The sequence below is a fragment of the Marmota flaviventris genome, chromosome 7 (assembly GCF_047511675.1).
Source record: "Marmota flaviventris isolate mMarFla1 chromosome 7, mMarFla1.hap1, whole genome shotgun sequence".
NCBI lineage: Eukaryota > Metazoa > Chordata > Mammalia > Rodentia > Sciuridae > Marmota > Marmota flaviventris.
In genome coordinates this window covers 52929407-52949478 of record NC_092504.1, presented here as the reverse complement: position 1 = coordinate 52949478, position 20072 = coordinate 52929407, and the positions used below count along the sequence as shown (strand labels likewise).

General features: G+C 32.2%; 1 protein-coding gene across 1 annotated transcript in view; it reads left to right on the top strand.

Annotated features, from left to right (window-relative positions):
- The window catches only part of LOC114102063 (transmembrane protease serine 11C-like), a 66482-nt gene that overhangs the window by 44510 nt on the left and 1900 nt on the right, over positions 1 to 20072 (top strand). The window contains exons 5-9 of the mRNA XM_027947314.2: positions 849 to 1012; positions 12792 to 12830; positions 16169 to 16340; positions 17509 to 17768; positions 18777 to 18919. Of these exons, the coding sequence (XP_027803115.1) occupies positions 849 to 1012; positions 12792 to 12830; positions 16169 to 16340; positions 17509 to 17768; positions 18777 to 18919 (778 nt within the window). The remainder of the gene's footprint in view (positions 1 to 848; positions 1013 to 12791; positions 12831 to 16168; positions 16341 to 17508; positions 17769 to 18776; positions 18920 to 20072) is intronic.

Genomic DNA, 20072 nt, shown 5'->3' with positions numbered 1-20072 from the left:
TTTTAGAATCTTAAGTTACATAAAGCCCTGGGTTTTTGATTTTCAGATATACGAATGTATAAATGCAGAAAAATTTTTAGGAAGAGGTAAAGAGGCAGAGAAATAAAGAGCAGAGCAGAATAGGCACTCCATCAAGCCAGTAGTAGTAACCCACTGGTAAAATATTGGGTTTATACATTTCCATCTTCAAATCAGAAAGACAAATAAAATAAGTTCAGTTAAATAACTTTGTTCTCAGCCTTGATTTCCAATAAGTAAAAGATAAATGGTTCACTATAACAAAGTATGCCTCAATTAAAAGAAAACCAAAGTAATAAATTGTTTTCTCATTTAATCCATTTCTTTTGTTTTATTATTTTCTACTAGCCTTTCCTATAGAGTCCCTAATGGATTCATAACACAAAGTTACATTTACATTAATAAATAATTTTTGTTCATTATTCTGAGATTTTTTTAAATATCTCTATATCCATTATAAAATGTGTAAAATCTGTAATGATGCCTATAATAACCCAGTAAATAGAATTATCATCTAAATTTTAGAGATGAGAAATTTAAGTACAAAAAATGTAAACAGGTTACTGTAGTGTAGGAGTTGGCAAATAGTAGTTCTAAAAGACAAATTCAGTTCCCATGAATCTCAATCATACTCTTTACACTATTCCATGAGGTCCACAGTGCCACTTCCACCCCCTTATGGAAGACTGGGATAGTTAGTACAGGATAGAATGATTCCACTTTGGCACTGTCTTAATCTCTACTTGTTATTTACAAACTCCCTATGTCTTCCCTGAAGAGTTATAGAGGCTCACTAATGAAAATATAATTTGTCTATTTATGTTTTGCAGCAAAGCCAAAGGGAAAGTGGTAATACATGCTATACTGAAGTTTAAATCTTGTTACAAAAATAATGCAGCAAAATTTTGGGACAGAACTGAAACAATTTTACGTGAAAAACTAAAGGGCCAAACTGGGTCATTATTTATAGATTCTTCCTCATTTAAGTTTTCAGGTAAGAATATGTATGACATAGAATGTTTTTTATCTTTTAGTTTGAACATAGTGTTTCATTATGCAAATGAAAATAGTATTCCTTTCTTTAAATATTATTTCATAGAAATGATAACTATATTTATCCTTTTCTAAAGTAATCGGGATCCCAAATAACATTTCTCTGCAAAGCAAGACAGCTTTAAACTCATGATTTATTCTGTGAGGAATGATGTCACCTGATGTCTCAAGAATCTAGATTCCTAAATTCCAGAACTGTTGAATCCCCTTTAACATCAAACTTACTTCTCAATATACCTTTAGTAGAATTTGTCTCTCTCACTGTCACATAAAATCTAATTCTTATTCTTGGGCACATAACAACATGTGAAAGACAGCCTCTGAAAGCTGGGGATAACAATTCTTCTGTTCTCAGAATAATTAGTGTCTCTCAAAATCTTGATAGAAGTAGAGCCAACAATGTGCTGGGCTATTGGTTCTCTGCTAAAGAGGGCTAAACTAAGATGGGCTGTCAATTCTTGTCACAAAAAAATTTTGACCAAGTACAGAAATGTATTCCTACCCAAGGAAGGGCTAATAGATTTGGGGGAAAAAATTATCCAGGTGTTCAGTTCATTTGCATGGAATATCCAAAGAATCAAAAAGCAAAACCTGAACATGCTGCTGTTAGATAAAGCCATCGCAAAAACTCATCTGCTAAAAACATGAACTCAAATGTAAATAAGCAATATTATATTCCTAGTATTCTTGCAAACTTTGGGAACATTATGTAAAATCCCAGGAGGGATTTTGGAGGCTTTTTCCAAATATATAATTTTTTCTCAGTAGTTTTGCTAAAATGCCTTCCTACAATTCACTCCAACTTACTACTGTTACTCCTATAAGCATCCTATAGTGGTTCTCACCACAGTATGAAGAAACCACACGTAGCAAAATTCAACAAGCAATGAAAACTTCATTGAAGTTTATTGCAGTACTAGAAAGGACAGAACTAAGTCTTTACTCAGCTGAAATAGCAGTCTACCACTGAGTTACATCCCCTGTTAAATATAACCTGTACTTTGATATTTCTTAACTTCTATCTGTTTCCATAACTTCTCATCCCTCCCTCTTCACTCTTCATCAGCAGTTAGGCACCTCATAAAATTGAGTGTGGTTTTAAGGGTACAAGAGCAAACCCAGAAGCTGACAAAGACAATACTTCAAAACAACACTTGATATAAGTGATATGAGGCTCACATTCATGACAGTTCTCACCAAGATCAACTGTTAGTCTTCACTCGTCACCAGGTAAATGATATATGCCATAGGGAACTCTAAAATTTATTTATGCAATCAAAGTTGCTGTTATAGCACCTTATTGAATATCCTGACCTTCTTATGCTGACTTATTAGCTTAGTAACTTAGCACCTGCATCTAAATATTTCAAAGTTGTGAATGTCATTTTCATATAAGCTGCTTAACATAGTAGAAAGTCACAACTTCCTACAACTGTGACTTAGACATTAGTGGCCAGTAGTATTAATTACAATGAATCACTGAATACAGCATCAGTTTCCTATACTATTATACCTAGCATAATGGTTAAAGCCATGGATTCTGCTATGAAATTGTCTTGAGATTTGAATCCTAGCTCCTGTATATATTAAATATTTGACTTTGGGAAATTTAAACATCTCTGTGCCTCAGTTTAACCATCTTATCATGAGAATGATAATAATTAAAATACTTCATATGATTGTTGTTAAGATATCAAATACCTAATTCACTACAAAGCACTTTTTAAAACATGACTAATATAAAGTATCCTTAATTGTTAAGTTTTTATCAAGAGGAAAAAAACAATTTGAAATGTACATCCTATGGATTGTGTGTTTGTAAATCAATTTTATAGATAGATAGGCTATCTTTTTATTAATAGTCCTACTCAAACTTCCCCTTAAACTTTGGCAGCTCTGGGTGAAGGGGAAGGAAATGGAGACATTCCTAAGGAAGAATGATCTCTTAAAGCACTAGGAAAGTAAAAGCAACCTCCCGTTAAGCTCTCACCAAATAAAATCACTTTATCTTACAGGGTCTTTCATTTCTTCATCTTTAAAAAGGAGATAGTTTATTTTTATTAGAATAAATGAGCATATACACTTATGATAATACTTGGCATAGAGCAAGTACTCATTAAATACTGACACACATAGATAGATAGATAGATAGATAGATAGATAGATAAGATAGATTATATGTAGAGATATAGAGATATAGATATAATTCATGTGTGCACATGTGTATACCAAGTAATATTTTTTCAGACATCACAGTTATTCTTCTGATAGCTGAATTTTTAGATGTTCACTGTAAAACCAATTGAACCTTAAAGAATATATGTACATGCTTTTTATATATGGATTCAAAGCAGGGCAATAAGCCCATTTAAAGAGATTTTAAAAGCCTTGGGGAATTATTGCTCTCATAGAATTAAAAGTTAATCAAGTAAAGTGTCCATTAACATTTCACTGCTTAATAATTATACCTACCTCAGGAAATTTGTTTTATATAACTTTTGGTGGTTATAATGCTAAATCATAACTAGGAAAATGCTTGATCATCTACTATTGACTGTTTATTTATCCATTTTATGAATAATTACTGGTTGAACACTGACTATGGCCCAGGATGTTTGGGGAAAATTCTACCTTACTAACTATTTTTTAATTTATGCCAAATGTTGAATTCATTTTCTTTCCCTATGTACATACCAAAGGATAAAAAGATATATAAAAATGGTTCTGTTTGATTTCTAATTTTTTCTATGAATGATTAAGATTAAAAACCAAAATCTCACAGAATTTCCATTTAGTAGTTTTATTCTCTATAAATGCTATTCATATTAAGTCATTTATTTCAGATCAGTATCAAAATTAGGAATAGTAAATATAGGTTACTGGTTTCTAGTTCAGAGTAAATGCATAAAAACACATAATTCATTGCACAGTGGGCATTTAGGAAGCTTTAGAGTGGGCAAAGACCTTACAGATCTCTAGTCTGTTTGCCAAAATCAAGACTTAGTGAAGTAAAATGATTCATAGTAATTAAAAAATGGACAGATCCAAGACTTAAACCCATTTTCTCAGCATATTTGTGTTCCTACACTTATTTTGGTTTTCTGTTGCTGAGGATTGAAGTCAGGGCCATACATGTGCAAGGCAAGCACTCTACCACTGAGCTACATCCCAAGCTCCCAGCCCCTTTCTAGAAATTTTGATATAGGGTCTCACTAAATTCCCAAGCCTCAAGCTTGGGATCATCTTCCTGAGCCTCCTGAATAGCTGTCTCTACATTGTTTAAGAATCAGTTCGGAACTTAATGATCGCACTAAAAATATGCTTAATCTATAAAGTCCTAGCTTAAAAAAAATCTGTCGTATTTTTCCTAATCTGTAGTTCACCATTCAAAATTCAAATCTTTTAAATTCTGTCCTCAGTTCTGGCAACAATAAAGTAAATCCATATCTAACTTAAAGAATTACTCAGATAGGATAAAACAAAATATTATGCAATACTAAATTTAATTAATAATTGTGAACTAATTATACAAATGCCTTGGTAGGCCCTTTGGGGAATTTAAAGAGAATATTGTCTCTCAGAAAAAACTTAACTAAACTTACACTTACACTAAGAGTTAGTGTTGATGAAATGAGAGGCAAAATTAGAATCATTATTTCACAAATGTATTTTAAAGTTTTCCAGTATAAACTTGGTTATGTGGTTTGGACCTAATGGTGTCTTCATTTGGTAAAAGCAAACAGTGACAGCAATTGCTCAATAAAAACAGCTGTATTTAAACTATAATATATATATATATATATATATATATATATATATATATATATATATTTTTTTTTTTCAATTAAATAAAAATTTTTAAAAAATATTTTCAAAGAAAAAAAAACAGCTGAAAACTCTTTCTGAAGACAACATGCCCAAAGTCCCATGTTTTTCAGTCCAAGGAGCTCTACATCCTTGTCACCAGGTTTGGCCAATAATCCCAGGTGAACTCAAAAATATGGTTCCCATGTAAACTCTTTCTTTTCCTTCAGAGCACTTCTCTCGGTTTTTAATTATATATTTACTAAGATATAGCCTACTATTTGACTACCAAATGTCTTTCCTACCAGACTATATTCTCCATGAAAGCAAAGGCATGTCCATTTTTGTTCACTATCGTATCTTCAGAGTCTGCCAAAAGTCCTGGTGTATAGGAGTAAATAGTTGCTGGGTGAATTAATGAATTCAATAATATCAAATCTGTAACTGACAACCAAAAGAGGAGAGAATATAAGCTCAACTAAGGTGAGAAGCCCTGAATAAAATTATATGATAGCTATGTTTACAGTTCTTCCAAACTCAATATATAGTACTATTCGAGATGCATAGTAAAATTCATTCATTTAATGAAATTGTTGCCCTAGGACTTTAAAGCTTATTTCTCCTGAAGAACCCCAATTGAGGAGCTGTTTTGACAAGTGTGGCTCATGTATGCTACAAGAAGATATTGCTGCCTCCAGATTTAGGAGTTAAAGAAGGCTCAAATATTAAGATCCATGAATATAATATGTAATCCCTTTTATTCATATTCCTGAATTCCATGAAAGATGACAGTGCTACTACCTTCCAAGTACTAACAAAATCAGTATTTCTGCAGTTCTTGTAAAAATAAAGAAATGCCTCATATGCTAAAGTGAGGGTTCTAAATAAAATGCCTTATAAAGTTGAAAGCTCATAACTTTAATACGCATATTTAAGAATATGACTATCATTTGTTTTAAAAAATAATGATCACTTCCTGCACAAAAATGCCTTGTACATAATGTACAATCAACCTGGCAAATTGTATTAGTATGAAAAATATTTTTAACTACTTAACTCTAAATCATAATTGGCTACAGTAAAACTTCAAATTATATATAATAGAAAGAATATAACAAAGACTTTCATACACAAGTATGATGGTTCTGACTCACTATAATGAGTCTGACAAAAAATAACAACGAAGCTTAGCCTAGCTCTCCTTTGTGAGCATCTTAATAACACTGGGGTATGAATTATGTTACTAGAACACATTTTATCACATGGCTTGATCTTGAGACAAGGAGTGGCTTCATTGTATCATGCCTTAAGCAATTGAACTAACCATTGTTTGATAAATCAGAGGATATTTTGATAAGGTTATTATTATTATTATTATTATTATTATTATTATTATATGCTTTCTTAATGAAGAAAAAATTTTTCAGCTCTATCAGCCTGTTTATAAGCAAAATGTTTAACACTTGATGACCCCAAATTCCTTAGAAATAAGTCTTTTTTAAAAGGTAAGTTTTCTGAATAGTTTGCATCTTACCTTTTCAATAAAACATAAAAGTTATTCTTAAAATACTGTTTTCCAAAAATATTTCTCATAGTCATCACGAACTTCCTGAGCACCTCTATGGATATCCACTAATAAACAGTGGATATTGTGCTGCCCTTGAGAAATGTAGAGTTATTGGCAACTTCTCCAAAATTACCTTAATATTTGAGGTTTTAAACTCTCATTTTTGTTCTTGAATTTTGTTTATTTTTCAACCCTCAATGTAAACCAGAATTCCTGTTGTCATTTCTAGTTTCTCCATGTTTTTCCTATGATCTTTTTTCTACCTAACCATTTTTCAATTTATTTTAAACATTTTACAGTAGTTTATATATAAAAATTAGAAAAGCAAACAACTTTTGAATAAAGGATGTTGGACCTTCTTATTTAATTATATAAACTTTAGTACATTGAAATTTGGCTCCTCAGACACTTTTATTTCCTGATACTTGACAACTTTATTACAGAGAAAATAGTTTCAATTCTCTCAAAATACAAAAGACATTGTACCTGTTGGTATTTCAGAATGTCTTTCGATAAAATCAGGAATTCACTTTAAAATGATATTGTAGCTTACAGTTTGAAATATGTACTATTATATTATAACTAGGTATCAGATATCTAAAATATAAATATTAATAAGATAGCCACTATATTAAAGATGGCTAATACCAATAAGGCACATGAGATACACTTTCAAAAATTTTTTCATAAAATAAAAGTGGCCTACCACACTAATTGTTCTTGTTTTCTAATCTCTGTCAAAGAAAAAAACACCATAATTTTCTAATAATTATTTTTGGTAGTTGGGTCCTGATTTTTAAATGAAGAATCACCTAGTAAGACAATTCATTTAAAGAAGTAAATTCCAGAGGAAAAAAATACATTCAGTATGAACAAGGGAATATTACCAGTCGATAGTTATTTTGCATTAGAAATTCTTACATGGAAGTTGGCAAAAAAATATAAAGAAGTGATCTGAGAAGAGGGGATAAGAAGTAAACCTTGGAGAAGCTACATTTTAAGATGGGTCTTAAAGAAAGCAATGGCATGAACTGAAAGATCCACAAAGCCCTTGCTGGATGAGACACCAGTTCTGTGCCATCAAATGCAGATCCTTAAAAGATGTCTAGGTACCTGGACAAAGCTAGAAATTTCCAAACTGAAAATGATAACCTAAATATTAACTTTCTGTTCAATATGTACCCTCAAAGGGGCCCTTCCTTAGAAAAACAAGTATGGCATGTAAAATGCGTAAGACATATAATCACATACATTACTACTACGTAATACCGCAACATGACTAAGTGTACTCCTGGGTATATGTCTTGTACTCCCTGCATCATGTCAGCTTTTTGTATTGATTCCAAAGCTTAAAGTCAACAATGGCTTGGATTATAAAAAAAGCACATATAATATACAAATAAAAATAGGTAATTCTGATTTTTCATATTTCTTAACATATGCAAAAGAAAATGGGGCACAGGTCTATTTAAAAGTTATATGCACCTGTGCATATAACTCGTATTAATTTAATTAATTGAATTGAATTTCATCATTAACATTTTCTCTTCATTGTCAAAATGATAAACATGGAAGGCATGTACTATAAAAATACCTAACCTACATCACTCTAGAGGAATGAAAAATGATATCTAATGTGTAAACCCAGAAATAATAAGTCTAATAAAAAACATAAAGAAAAGCATCTATTAAGATTAGATATGCAGCTAGGTGACTAATAAAAATGTGCAGTGAGTGAAGGATTCAGATCCAGGCTCTGTGTCTTTGCTTTTTTATACAGACTATTCATCCTACAGCTCCAGAGTAGTTAATTTTTTTCCTTTGATGAAAATATCATTAATTAGTTTCCATGATGAAAAATGGTGATTTCTATATCATAAAAAATTTTAACTTTTAATTATTTTTCTCAATAAGTTTCTGTACAATTATAGATTTAGAGTTTTAATAAATCTATCAAATGAACATTTTAAAATATCCCATATAAAGCACATTCCATAATAAAATGCAGCTGAATTATTCTATATTTTTAATGTTAGAATTCTAGGAAAATACCTGAAAAATAGGATTTACTAATTTATTTACCATTTGGAATCATGTAAAGTAACGGTCACTTAAATAGAGTTAAAGCCTGTGGCCTACATAAAATTTTTATTATAAATGATTTTACCATTACTGTAAAATTATTATTTATATTTAGAATCATAAAGTTTAGGTTTCGTTATTATTATCTATTTTAGATTTATTCTTTCCAGGAAAAAATATTCACTAGAAATTAGACTTTTGCGGGAGCCCTCTTTACCAATGCATCTAAACTGGTATGCATTGACATGGCTCAGTGGTTAAGCACTCCTGAGTTAAATCCTCAGTACCAAACTAACTCCAAGAGTAGTCATGGGTATGATTTACTACAGAGCCAAGAGCATATAAACATTTTGTTCTAATCTAATATTCAACAGTCAATAATTGTGCTTATTTTTCCCTGGGTGAAATAAATTTCCAGACTCCCTCCCAAGAGAATATATATTATCAGCAATTCCAAATCCCCTTTATGCTAAGTGACTTTTCTTGATATATCCAATTTGCTATGCCTAATTCCACCATAGTATGTGACAGTCCTGAGGATTAAATGCAGGGTCTCACACAGGCTAGACAAATGTTCCACAACTAAGCAGTATTTGTAATTGCTTTCGTTATGTAAAATAAAGAGGAAAAGGACAGGACAAGGTTATAGGTTATAGACAAAAATGATTTTAAAAATGAGTAATGATATTACCTAATGACTTACTAATATTAAATCGGTGACTTTACAATATAAATATTTAGTTGGGAGAAATTCTATACTTCAATTTCTATACCTCTTATAAATTCCTGGCTCCTATTAAGTTTATTATTTGACCAAGACAAGTTTATTCTTTGAGTTTGATATTTAAAATATAAAAAAAATTAAAACTCGGGTCACTCTAAATAAAGTTTGACTCTTCCTTTGATTTGGTTGCCCCTGTTCAATCCAATCCCTCCTACTCCAAATAGTGACAACAAATCACACACCAATTGGGATATCTGGTAAGAAGGTGCTTTGTCCCTGAGCTTGGGAAGAGGCAAATTCCAGAATAAGGGCCACCAGCTGGGTGGAATCCCCAGAGCTACAGTGTCTGAGAGGCTGGTAGGGTTCAATATAGTCAGATAGATCCAGGTAGACCAAAAATAATTGATGACCTCTGTCACATCAAAGTTGGATTTTAAAATGTTTCATGTTTTGATGTAATTGGTTTGGAAAATGTCAGAATGTAGAAAGATTGGTGGAAGTAGAACATCATCATTAGGCAGGAATTGTTTCAGTTAAGAATTATCAATGGTAGTCCCGGTGTAGTGGTACATGCCTGTAATCCCAGTGGCTTGGAAGAGAGGCTGAGGCAGGAGGATCGAAAGTTCAAAGCCTCAGGAATTTATTTAGGCCCTAAGCAATTTAGGGAGACCCTGTCTCAAATGAAAAAAAAAAATGGACTGGGGCCATGGCTCAGTGGTTATGCACTCCTGAGTTAAATTCCCAGCACCAGGAAAAAAAAAAAAAAGAATCATCAATGAAAGGTGGTTGGCAGCTCATGCTACAGCCCCTAGCTTCTCAGTTTTCTTGAGCTTAAGGATTCAGGGTCAGGCTGAGCAACATAGTGAGACCCTAACTTTAAAAAATCATCAATGAATTACAACAGTTTATTTTATGTACTTATTTAGTTTCTTTTTTGTGATTCTGGAGATTGAATGCCAAGGCACTTCACCACTGAGCTACATTCCCAGACCTTTTTTGTTTTAAGACAGGATCTCATTAAGTTGCCCAGGCTTCCCTCAGACTTGCTGAGGCAGGCCTCAAACTTATGTTCCTCCTGCCTCCAGGTCCCAAGTTCCATTGCACTGATTTTTAAAATTATCTAGTTGTCTATATTTTCCACTAGATTCAAAAATTATTGAGAGCAGGAACCATGTCTTTTCTTGGACTACTGACCCATGGGAGTAAACCAAGGTACATTTGCTGAGCTGTTTTATTTTTTTTTTTTAACTGCTTTGTGTATTATCCTCTGATTCATCTTCTCCTTGGCAGAGTCAATGCCACTGCTTTTTAGTTGCCTCCTTTATATGACACAGTGTAAATAGAGTGTCTTAGGTTACATTGTTGAATTCTTTATTCAGAGACAAACCTATAGGAGTTCCAGCCTCTGAGTCCTTAGGGATTTAGGAATAAAACACAGTCACAGTAGTGACTGAGTCCAAAAGATGATGGCTTAAGTAACTTCCCTATTCACTGTAGCCTGTCTTTCACCTAACCAAGTGATAATTATTCTATTGATTCAAAACATTTCTTCCCCTTAGCAAGCCATGCATGAATAAAGAAAATTTCAAAGAACCAAGAAACTTCTGTGAATATAATAAGGTTTTTAAACAGTTACCTTTAAGTATAGGAGTTTGCATTTTTCCTGTCCCAGTACAAGTTTAATTATTTCTACAAATCTAAATATGATTTGATATATTTTACCAAGCATACAAAATTCAAAACTGTACACTGGAAATATCTTCTCAAATAAAAAGTTAGATTCTGAAAGGCAAGCTGTGAAGGATATGATGAAATGATGCCAGTTTTCTCTTCAAACAGGCGTGGCTCACATCTTCTCATATCCCAACTGCCTGTTGAATGACTCTAGTCTTTTTGTTCAGGCAGGTTGACTTTCTGGTAAAGGATTCTTTGTCTACCCAATGTATTGTGCAACCTAATGTAAGAGTGTGTAACTGTAATTGACCTGTAGAACTGGTGATACACCTTCTTAGCTTTACAGAAACCCAAGAGCATTATAAAAATGAATCTCCAATGACATTTATAGTAGTTACTTCATATAGCAGCTGATGATTCCTCCTTGAAGAGGAACTCTTTAAGTAGAAATTGCTAGTAGGTTTATGGTTCCCTGTATCTGAAATTTGGAGCATGACTCGTTGGTTTCTCCTTTCTGTATACATTTCTCACCCAAATTAAACAGGTTTGCAATTCTTCAGGTATATGAGGTACATAGAAAAATTATCTGGTGTAAATAATTTCATTCTGCAACGTTCCTTAAAATGATTTTTCTAATAGACAATGTCAAAGTCTGCCTCATTGCTAAATGACATTATTTTTTACATAAAATTAATGGAAATGGAATGGCATGATTAACTGAATGGTTCAAATAAGTGAAAATTACCATTTAAAAGAATATTAATTTTAAAAGGATTAAAATATAGTAAAATGCACTCAACACAAAATATACTAAATGTAACAGTGTATGTGTGTGTGTGTGTGTGTGTTTTTGCTTTCCTAATTAATAGCATTCTTTCTTAAAGTATAGTGCCTTAAATGTCTTATTCTAGTTCCCCAAAAATACAGAATCTAAGACAAAAGCTTGCTTGCAGTAGTAGATCTGACAAAAAGAGAGTTGGCAGTTCTACCCCCATCCCATGGGACCTAAAGAACTATACTGCCATATGATTACACGTGGAAGCATTTTTCTATTGTCTCCAATCTTACTTTGGTCAGTGGCTCAACCAGTATAAATGCCTACATGTCCTAATTATAGATCACTGAATATTCTGTGGGTTTCTTCTGGAAGAAAATAATTAATATTAATAATTAATAATATTTAAATAAATATAAAAATAAATAATAATATTTAAATAAAATGTGCTGACTTGAGAAGGGCACCTATTACATTGACCTGAGCAAAGCTTATCCAAATTTACATGATCACCACAACTATCACATAAAGAAATGAGCCAAGATTTAAAGTGGTCATAAAAAGGTGTTAAATACATTTAGTTTTCTAGTGATATTGGTTCAGGATAATGGTAAAGGTCATCTTTTCTCATATATTTTAGTACTTTTCAGGACCAAGACTGCTTTTTCAAATAACTTAGGGTGCCAGGCATAGTGATGCACATCTGTAGTCCCAGCAGCACATGAGGCTGAGGCAGGAGGATCTAAGTCCAAAGCCAACCTTAGCAACTTAGTGAAGCCCTAAGCAACTTAACAAGTCTCTGTCTCTACATAAAAAAATAAAAGGGTTGGGCATGTGGCTCAGTGTTTGAATGTCCCTGGGTTCAATTCCTGGAAACTTAGGATAAAGAACTTGAGAGTCTTTTTAGAAACAGAATAATAAATACAAGGACTTTATTACTCTCTATGGCAATGTATGAACATAGAAATTATACATTCAAGATTGAATAAAATGATTATGCCTACAAAATGTTTCCAAAACAAAAATTACTATTATTTAAATAAAATGTGTTTATAACTGTACATATTTTCATTTTCTTTTCTCTTGACTTTTAGATATTGCAATGCCGATAGCAGAAAATCTTCTTCATACCTGTAAGTTAATCAACAAAGAGTTGTTTTCTATTGAAATTTAATTTCCTTGAATGCCAAAAAGACCTCCATTTGAGAGTCAATGTTATTATACCAACAAAGGTGTAAAAAGGATGCCTGCTTTTAGAAACTTGTATAAAGGTTACTGCAGTTGCCTTACATTCATTGATACCATGGATTTAAAATTAGAAACACATTATCACATGCCATAATGGCAAGGAGACCTACTGACAAGCAATATAATTAAGAACCTATAATCTAAAATCAGCTACATATGAGTTTTGAGTCCCATCTGCTACTTATTAACTGCATAAATTTACATAGCTTACTTCTCAAAGCCTTAGTTCCAAATTGTTGTGAAGATAAAAATAAGGTGACACAAGCAATGTACTTATAAGAGCATAGTGCTCACAGTAAGCTCTCAGTACATGTCAGCTATCTGCATTTTCTGTTTTGCCTCTGAAAACTAAGCAGATATGTTTGTGCACAGGTGCCTTATGTGCAAGTAGCTTATCTTCCTCATACACCAAGACATTCTGCTTTCACTCTCCCACTGCCGGTACTGGGAAATATGATCCCCAGGGTTGCTGGAACCTGGTGCAAACTGTCGGGAAAAGCAATGCTTTTATCTGGGGTCTGAGACTAACTGGGGCAGCTGGATTAAAGGAATCACCCTCTAGAACCAGGTGACACTGACCCCATCACTTTTACTATATAGTTACTTCTGAGAAATTTGGGCAAAATTTAAACATGAGCTGTATTACACTTTTTTCTCTTTCATAGATATTGACTGAATAATCCTCAAGCAACTTAATAAGACATCTTAAAGTAAACTTTAGTTTACTTTAAGTGGAAAACTTTAGTACCCATAAGATCAAAATTCACATTTGGGAATTTGTCAGGTTCATAGGAAAGAAATAGTCAAGAAAGAAATAAGAATAGTGATAAGAATGAGATCATCCAATTTGTCTATCCTACAGCTAAAACACTATAGAACTCACATTCAGTATTTTGAATTTGACTTGGCCTACCTAGGATTTTAAAAAAGAGGAATAGTCAAGAAAAATCAAGCAAGATTTAAAGAAGAATAGAGTTTTGATATATAACATGATAAAGTGTATTAAAATACTGTAATAGAAAAAGGGAGTAGATATTAAAAGGGTAAAGAGACAATAAGAGCTCGGTAGATTTGCCAGTGTTTCTGAAAGTATCAACCAGCAATCTCTATTATATTCTTTAAATCCTTGAATTTACCATAAGATCTCTTTTGACATAACAAAGTTACAAGGCGCCACGTAGAACTTCAGCAAAGGTAATAACAAGGTATTACTGCAGAGGTGGTGGCTCAAAGCTTAGCAGACACAACAATCATGAGTAAATGAGAACTTAGAATGGAAGTTGACACATGGATAGAAATTAAGTGAGAATTATGAGTAAGAGCAAAAACAAGGAAGTCATCACCTAGGTGAAGTTCCTATTCCACAGAGAAGCATCTTTGTTTTTATATTCCTGTGAAGGAAGTAGAATAAAAGCCAACTTCCTTTAGGAGTTGTCCAAAAAGAAGGGAGGATAGGGAGGAACCATTATACCTCTGGGTTCTGGATTATGTGTTTTATCCTTTGTAGCGTCCATGATGAGGCAGTGGAAAGAAAAAGACAAAGAAAAGGGAGTTACAGTCAGTGAGTCAGTGTGAGGGCTCTCACTTAGAAATAGCAGCCACAGAGACTCCATCCAGTTCAGCTAAGTGATTCTTAATGAAGTGGAAGCCTTAACAACCTGAGAATAACCTAAAATTAAAAACATATAAATATATAAATATAAAAATATATAAATTTAAAAGACATTAGAGGGTCTCTAACGCCTTTTAAAATAGTCTAGATGACTCTTTCCTGTGCTTCTAATATCTTTCTAACTTCAGGAAAGAATATCTCAAAGTACATTTAGCATTCTGTATAATTAATATGCATCAACAAAAATATTTTATAAGCCCATTTCTAATAATAATTATTTGAACTTTTATTGCTTGTCATCTGTTATTCTCAAAGTACTTTACTAAAAATAGATAATCCGTGAAATTTGAGAAAAAAATCTTTATAAAGAAATTAAGCAGCTAATCTTTCCAATTTATTTATATATTCTAATCTTTTGTGTAAGTTGCTCTCTCTAATATGGGGTTGTCTCATCCTTAACACTATTGACAGAATCAAACATTCTTTTTTTCAGCAGCACTCCTGTTTAATACAGGATATTTAGCGGCTTCCCTGGATTTTATCCATTTGATACCCGTAGCCTCTCTGAAAAATACAAGTTGTGATAACAAAAATGTCTCTTACATTTCCAAATATTCCTAGGGAGATAATCTTCAAAAGTGACTCTGGTTAAGAGTCACTGTTTTAATCTATACACCTACAATGATTATAGTAAGTTTTTGTGGGTTTTTTCCCCTACTCTCTAAATGCTTTAGAACATATCTATTAAAGAAAATAACTTTGTAATCAAGTATCATTTTTATTATACTTGGTTAATATTTGTTGAGCTCCTTCTATGTGCTAATGTTCTGTATGGTAAATTCTGCAGATACATTTTTTTAAAAGTTGTGATCCCTGCTTTCCATTAATGAGATAGTAAAAGGTACCATAAACTGTTAAAGAACAAACTTGGTATTTAGTTGGAGTAAAGTTAAGTTAATCAAGGGAATCAGAGACAAAACTAGATGGAAAGAATACAGCAAACTTGCTTTAAAAACTTCAGAGTCTAGAAGTTTCTCTGGATCTAAATAGACAATAAAGCATAGTCCCGATTCATAGAATCATGAAACTTTGGAAACTGGTTGGCTATCTAGATATGTCATTTATTTATATAGGTATTATGTATTGTGATGTTAGTGGGAATACATTTCAATCTATTTTGTGTCTCTTTAATATCTCTTTTACATTCTTGTTCACTCATACTTTCATAGGAATGTTTTCACAGCACTAATTCATTGCTAACTCACACCATTCACTAAAATTAAAATGCACATGTGTCCCTGTGCAATTCAGTAATGTAACAGTTATTTTCTTCAAAATTCAAACCTATAATTTGAATTTACCTCTTACATCAGGTCATAGTGAGGCCAAACAGATATACAAAGCATTTGTGAGTGATAGCTATAGGGGAAGACAATGTCAATCTATTTTTAATAAATTCTCAGTAAATCTCATGTCAGCAGTAAGTCTATCCTAACTTCTCCAACATGATGAGATTTTCCTCAATCATTAATAGGGAGACATATTATGAGAAGTTTGTTTACTACAGCAAAATTAAGCAATATCAATACTGTTGAACTCTATTTTAAACAGGTTGTGGGCAACGCACAATAACTCGCTCTGGCAACAAAATTGCAGGGGGTCAGGATGCGGAGGAAGGTGAATGGCCCTGGCAAGCCAGCCTTCAACAGAACAGTGTCCACCGATGTGGAGCTACTCTGATTAGTAACAACTGGCTTATCACTGCTGCTCACTGTTTTATAAAGTAAGCTCTGGCCCGGATGAAGGTCTAAAAGTCACTCAAGTATCTAAAGTTCTAATAAATATATTTCAACAATGTGGTCATAAACTATACTTCCAACTCTTCAATATTGTGAAATATACCCTCAAAATTACTCAATGATTTATCAGTAAAATAATAGATATGGTCAGTTTAGAGGAAGATTTGTGGAGTGTCACTATTGGCAGTTTAGATAAGATAATTCTTTGTTATGGAAAGCTGTCCTGTACTGTGGAATATTAGCAGCATTCCTGCTCTGACATCAGCAGAATCCCTCAATATTGACAACCCAAAATGTCTCCAAACATTGCCAAATGTGGGGAGAAAGTGGACCCCTGCTGAGAACCACTAAGTTAGAGTTATTTACTTCAATTTTATAAAAGAAAACTTTAAATTCCAAATTGAACATGTATCTTATATTTCTTTTTCATCATTATAAAAGTTGGTTTCATTTATTTAATCATAAGTATTTTAATACATGTTCCCATAAATCTACAGCCTCATTTGAAATGATGATTTTTTAAAGATATATTATTACTCAAAAAGTATGGACTTTTTTTGCCTAAAAGATACTTACACTTTTGTTCAATGATTCTTTTCATTTTGTTTATTAAAAAGAAATCCTTGTCAACCCTGAATGACTCTCCTCAAAATCATGCTTGTTTATTATGTTTTTTAAGTAGGGTTTGAAAATGTTCTAGCAGCACTATTTGTAGTACTTAGTATACAAATCCTTGAATAAATAATAATAAGTCAAAAGTATTTTCTTTATAGTCTTTAATACTTGAAAGAGTATTTAGACTATTTCTTTAATTTCCACAAATGCATTCTTTTCATATATCTGTGCTCACTTTTTACTTAATATTGTCTTATGTTGTCATATTTATCTTTCTAGATCTCTCTTTAGTATTTTTGGTATGTTCTATTTCAACTAAGAAATAAAATATAGTTTCTCCGGGTTATCTTTTATAAGACAGTAAACAGATATTCCAAATCTCATCTTTTATCATTATTTTTATATTTTCTTTTACATGTAGCTTAATTTTGGTATGTTTAAAAGTACTATTGGGACTCCCACATACCTAATTATTTTTAAAAGATTAAGTCCTACAACTCTGAAATATAGTATCTTTAATTATTTTTTTTTCTTTAGGGAAAATAATCCCAAAGACTGGAATGTCAGTTTTGGGCTTCTTTTAAGTGATCCAAAAACACAACGAACTATCAAGGATATTATAATTCATGAGAACTACCATTACCCTGCACACGATAATGACATTGCTGTTGTGCATCTGTCTTCACCAGTATTGTATACAAGCAATATCCGAAGAGCATGTCTTCCAGAAGCTACTTATAAATTCCCACCCAATTCAGAAATGGTAGTCACTGGATGGGGAACATTAAAGTCTGACGGTGAGTTTTGAACCTCTCTCCATTACATGGCTTGAGTTTTAAGAGCTAAAAATAATCTACTCAGAATTAAAACAATCTGAAAAACACTTTCTCTGGATCATTTCACAGATAATGTGCAATGGATTGAAAATGATCCTCAACATAATTCATGCAAAACTCTTAATTTCATAGAGCTGTTTATCATAATTCCTCTAAAAATGGCAGTTTTTATAGAAATTTATTATTTAGATACACAATTTATTTTCCACCATTTCATTCATTCATTGAATAAACATTTATTTTGATTATGGTCTGGATACTTTAAAAGATAAAATAGACAAATACCTCAACCTATTTTCTTAGTAAGGAACAAGTTTTTGTTCTCAATAAAGAAAAACAAAAATTTCAAAATATAAGAAAGAAGTATAAACATATATATTATGTGTCATGCATGTAAGCGCCAAAGGAAAAAATAAGGACTCCAAAAGATTGAGCACTTTCAATGCAATGAGAAGAGTAGCCCTCATAAGTAGGTGATACTTGAGTAAGGTCCATTTATATAAGTGCATCCTTATGACCCTAGTGATAGAAATATTTAGTGGCTACTTGTGTTCATATATGTATTTTAAAAAGAGAAAAATAAAGTTAAAATTAATTCTAAGATTCAGAATTATAGTAATAAACAATTGAAAACCTAAAAATGATCATGAAATTTATCTTCTGGGATATGAATTTTGAATTTTGCTTTCTAAGGCATATATGTAGTAAGTATAAAATTCTAAAAACAATTTTTAAACACTCTCATCACACTCTATGTCTAAGTGTGATAATTAAATTACTAATTTTATTTAGTGTGTTCATAAATATCACTTGCTTCTTTGTTACTAAAAAAGAAGAAAAATAAAGGTTTAATAAACATGTTTTATGTTGATTTAGAAATTGTACATAGTGTTAAAAGTTAGATACTAGTAACTTAGCCAGAGAAATTAATATTGGTTTTAGGAAAAATAAACAATTTCCTTCCTTTAGGAAAAAGTCCTAATATACTCCAAAAAGGATCAGTGAAGATTATAGATAATGAGACCTGTAACAGTGGAAAGGCATATGGTGGAGTTGTCACACCTGGAATGTTGTGTGCTGGGTTCCTGGAGGGACGTGTGGATGCCTGTCAGGTAAATCTGCCTAGTCCACTTTCCAAAATTTTTTCTTATAGTTTTAAATTTGCAATTAACCAATTCAATTTTCTCAGTTTTTAACAGCTTACATATGTTGCATAGCCAAAGAGTCTAATTAAAATTATAGTGATATCATTTAGGACTCATTAGAATACTGAAATTCTAAATCACTCAATCTAAGAAGTAGTGAATGGAAATAGGAAAAGGACTCAATTAGGCTTAACAATGAAGAGAAAAACAGGTTACTAGTAACTTTATTTTGCTCTTTGAGACACACTGAACTGGTCTGGTAAAAACCTATATATTGGAGCTCTCATAATTTGGCTCCAACATTCTAAATATTTATTTATTTAACAATACTTACATGGCAACCCCATGTGCCAGAAGTTCTTTACAAATATTAATTTATTCTAGTTATGGAAATTCTCTGTTACATGTTCGTATTATTTTAAACCAAATTTCTCAGATGAGGAGACTGAGACAAAGAGTTGATCAAGTAACTTGTGTAAACTCACACAACCAGTAAGTAACAGAACTAGAATTTCAATGCAGTATATTTGACTCTTGTGCCTATACTCTGAACTCTACTAAGTTTCCATTGATTTTACTTAATGTGCCTCTTATGCTCCTATTGCTGTTTATAAGCAATAGTCCTAAAGCTATCAAAAGTACTACTGTAGTTATTTAGGCAGGCAGAATCAGTGATAAGATCAGGAAGAATCTCATTTTATTCTTCCATTCTTACACATAGTGATTATTTATTTACTACTATGTGCCAGATCCTGTGCTATGTAAAGGAAAATTAAAATGAATGGAGCACATTTTTACATTCTAGGAGCCAGTGAACTTGCAAGCAAGTGTATACAATATATAATTATTATCTCTAATAACAGATTTCCATCTTTACAGTTGTTCCACTAGCTAAACCTATTCTTTGATAAGAGGCACTTAAACCCCCTTCCTTCAATTTTCTCTCAGTCCATTACCCCCCAGCCTCACGACTCCTAACTTTATGAAACCTAGAACCCACATTTTATTATTTCAACCACTCTGTTTACAATAACCTCAAAAACTTAATCTTCTACTCCTCCCACACCTGACTTACTATCTTCAATCACAAAGTAGTCTACCATCTTTCTTTGCTCTTACA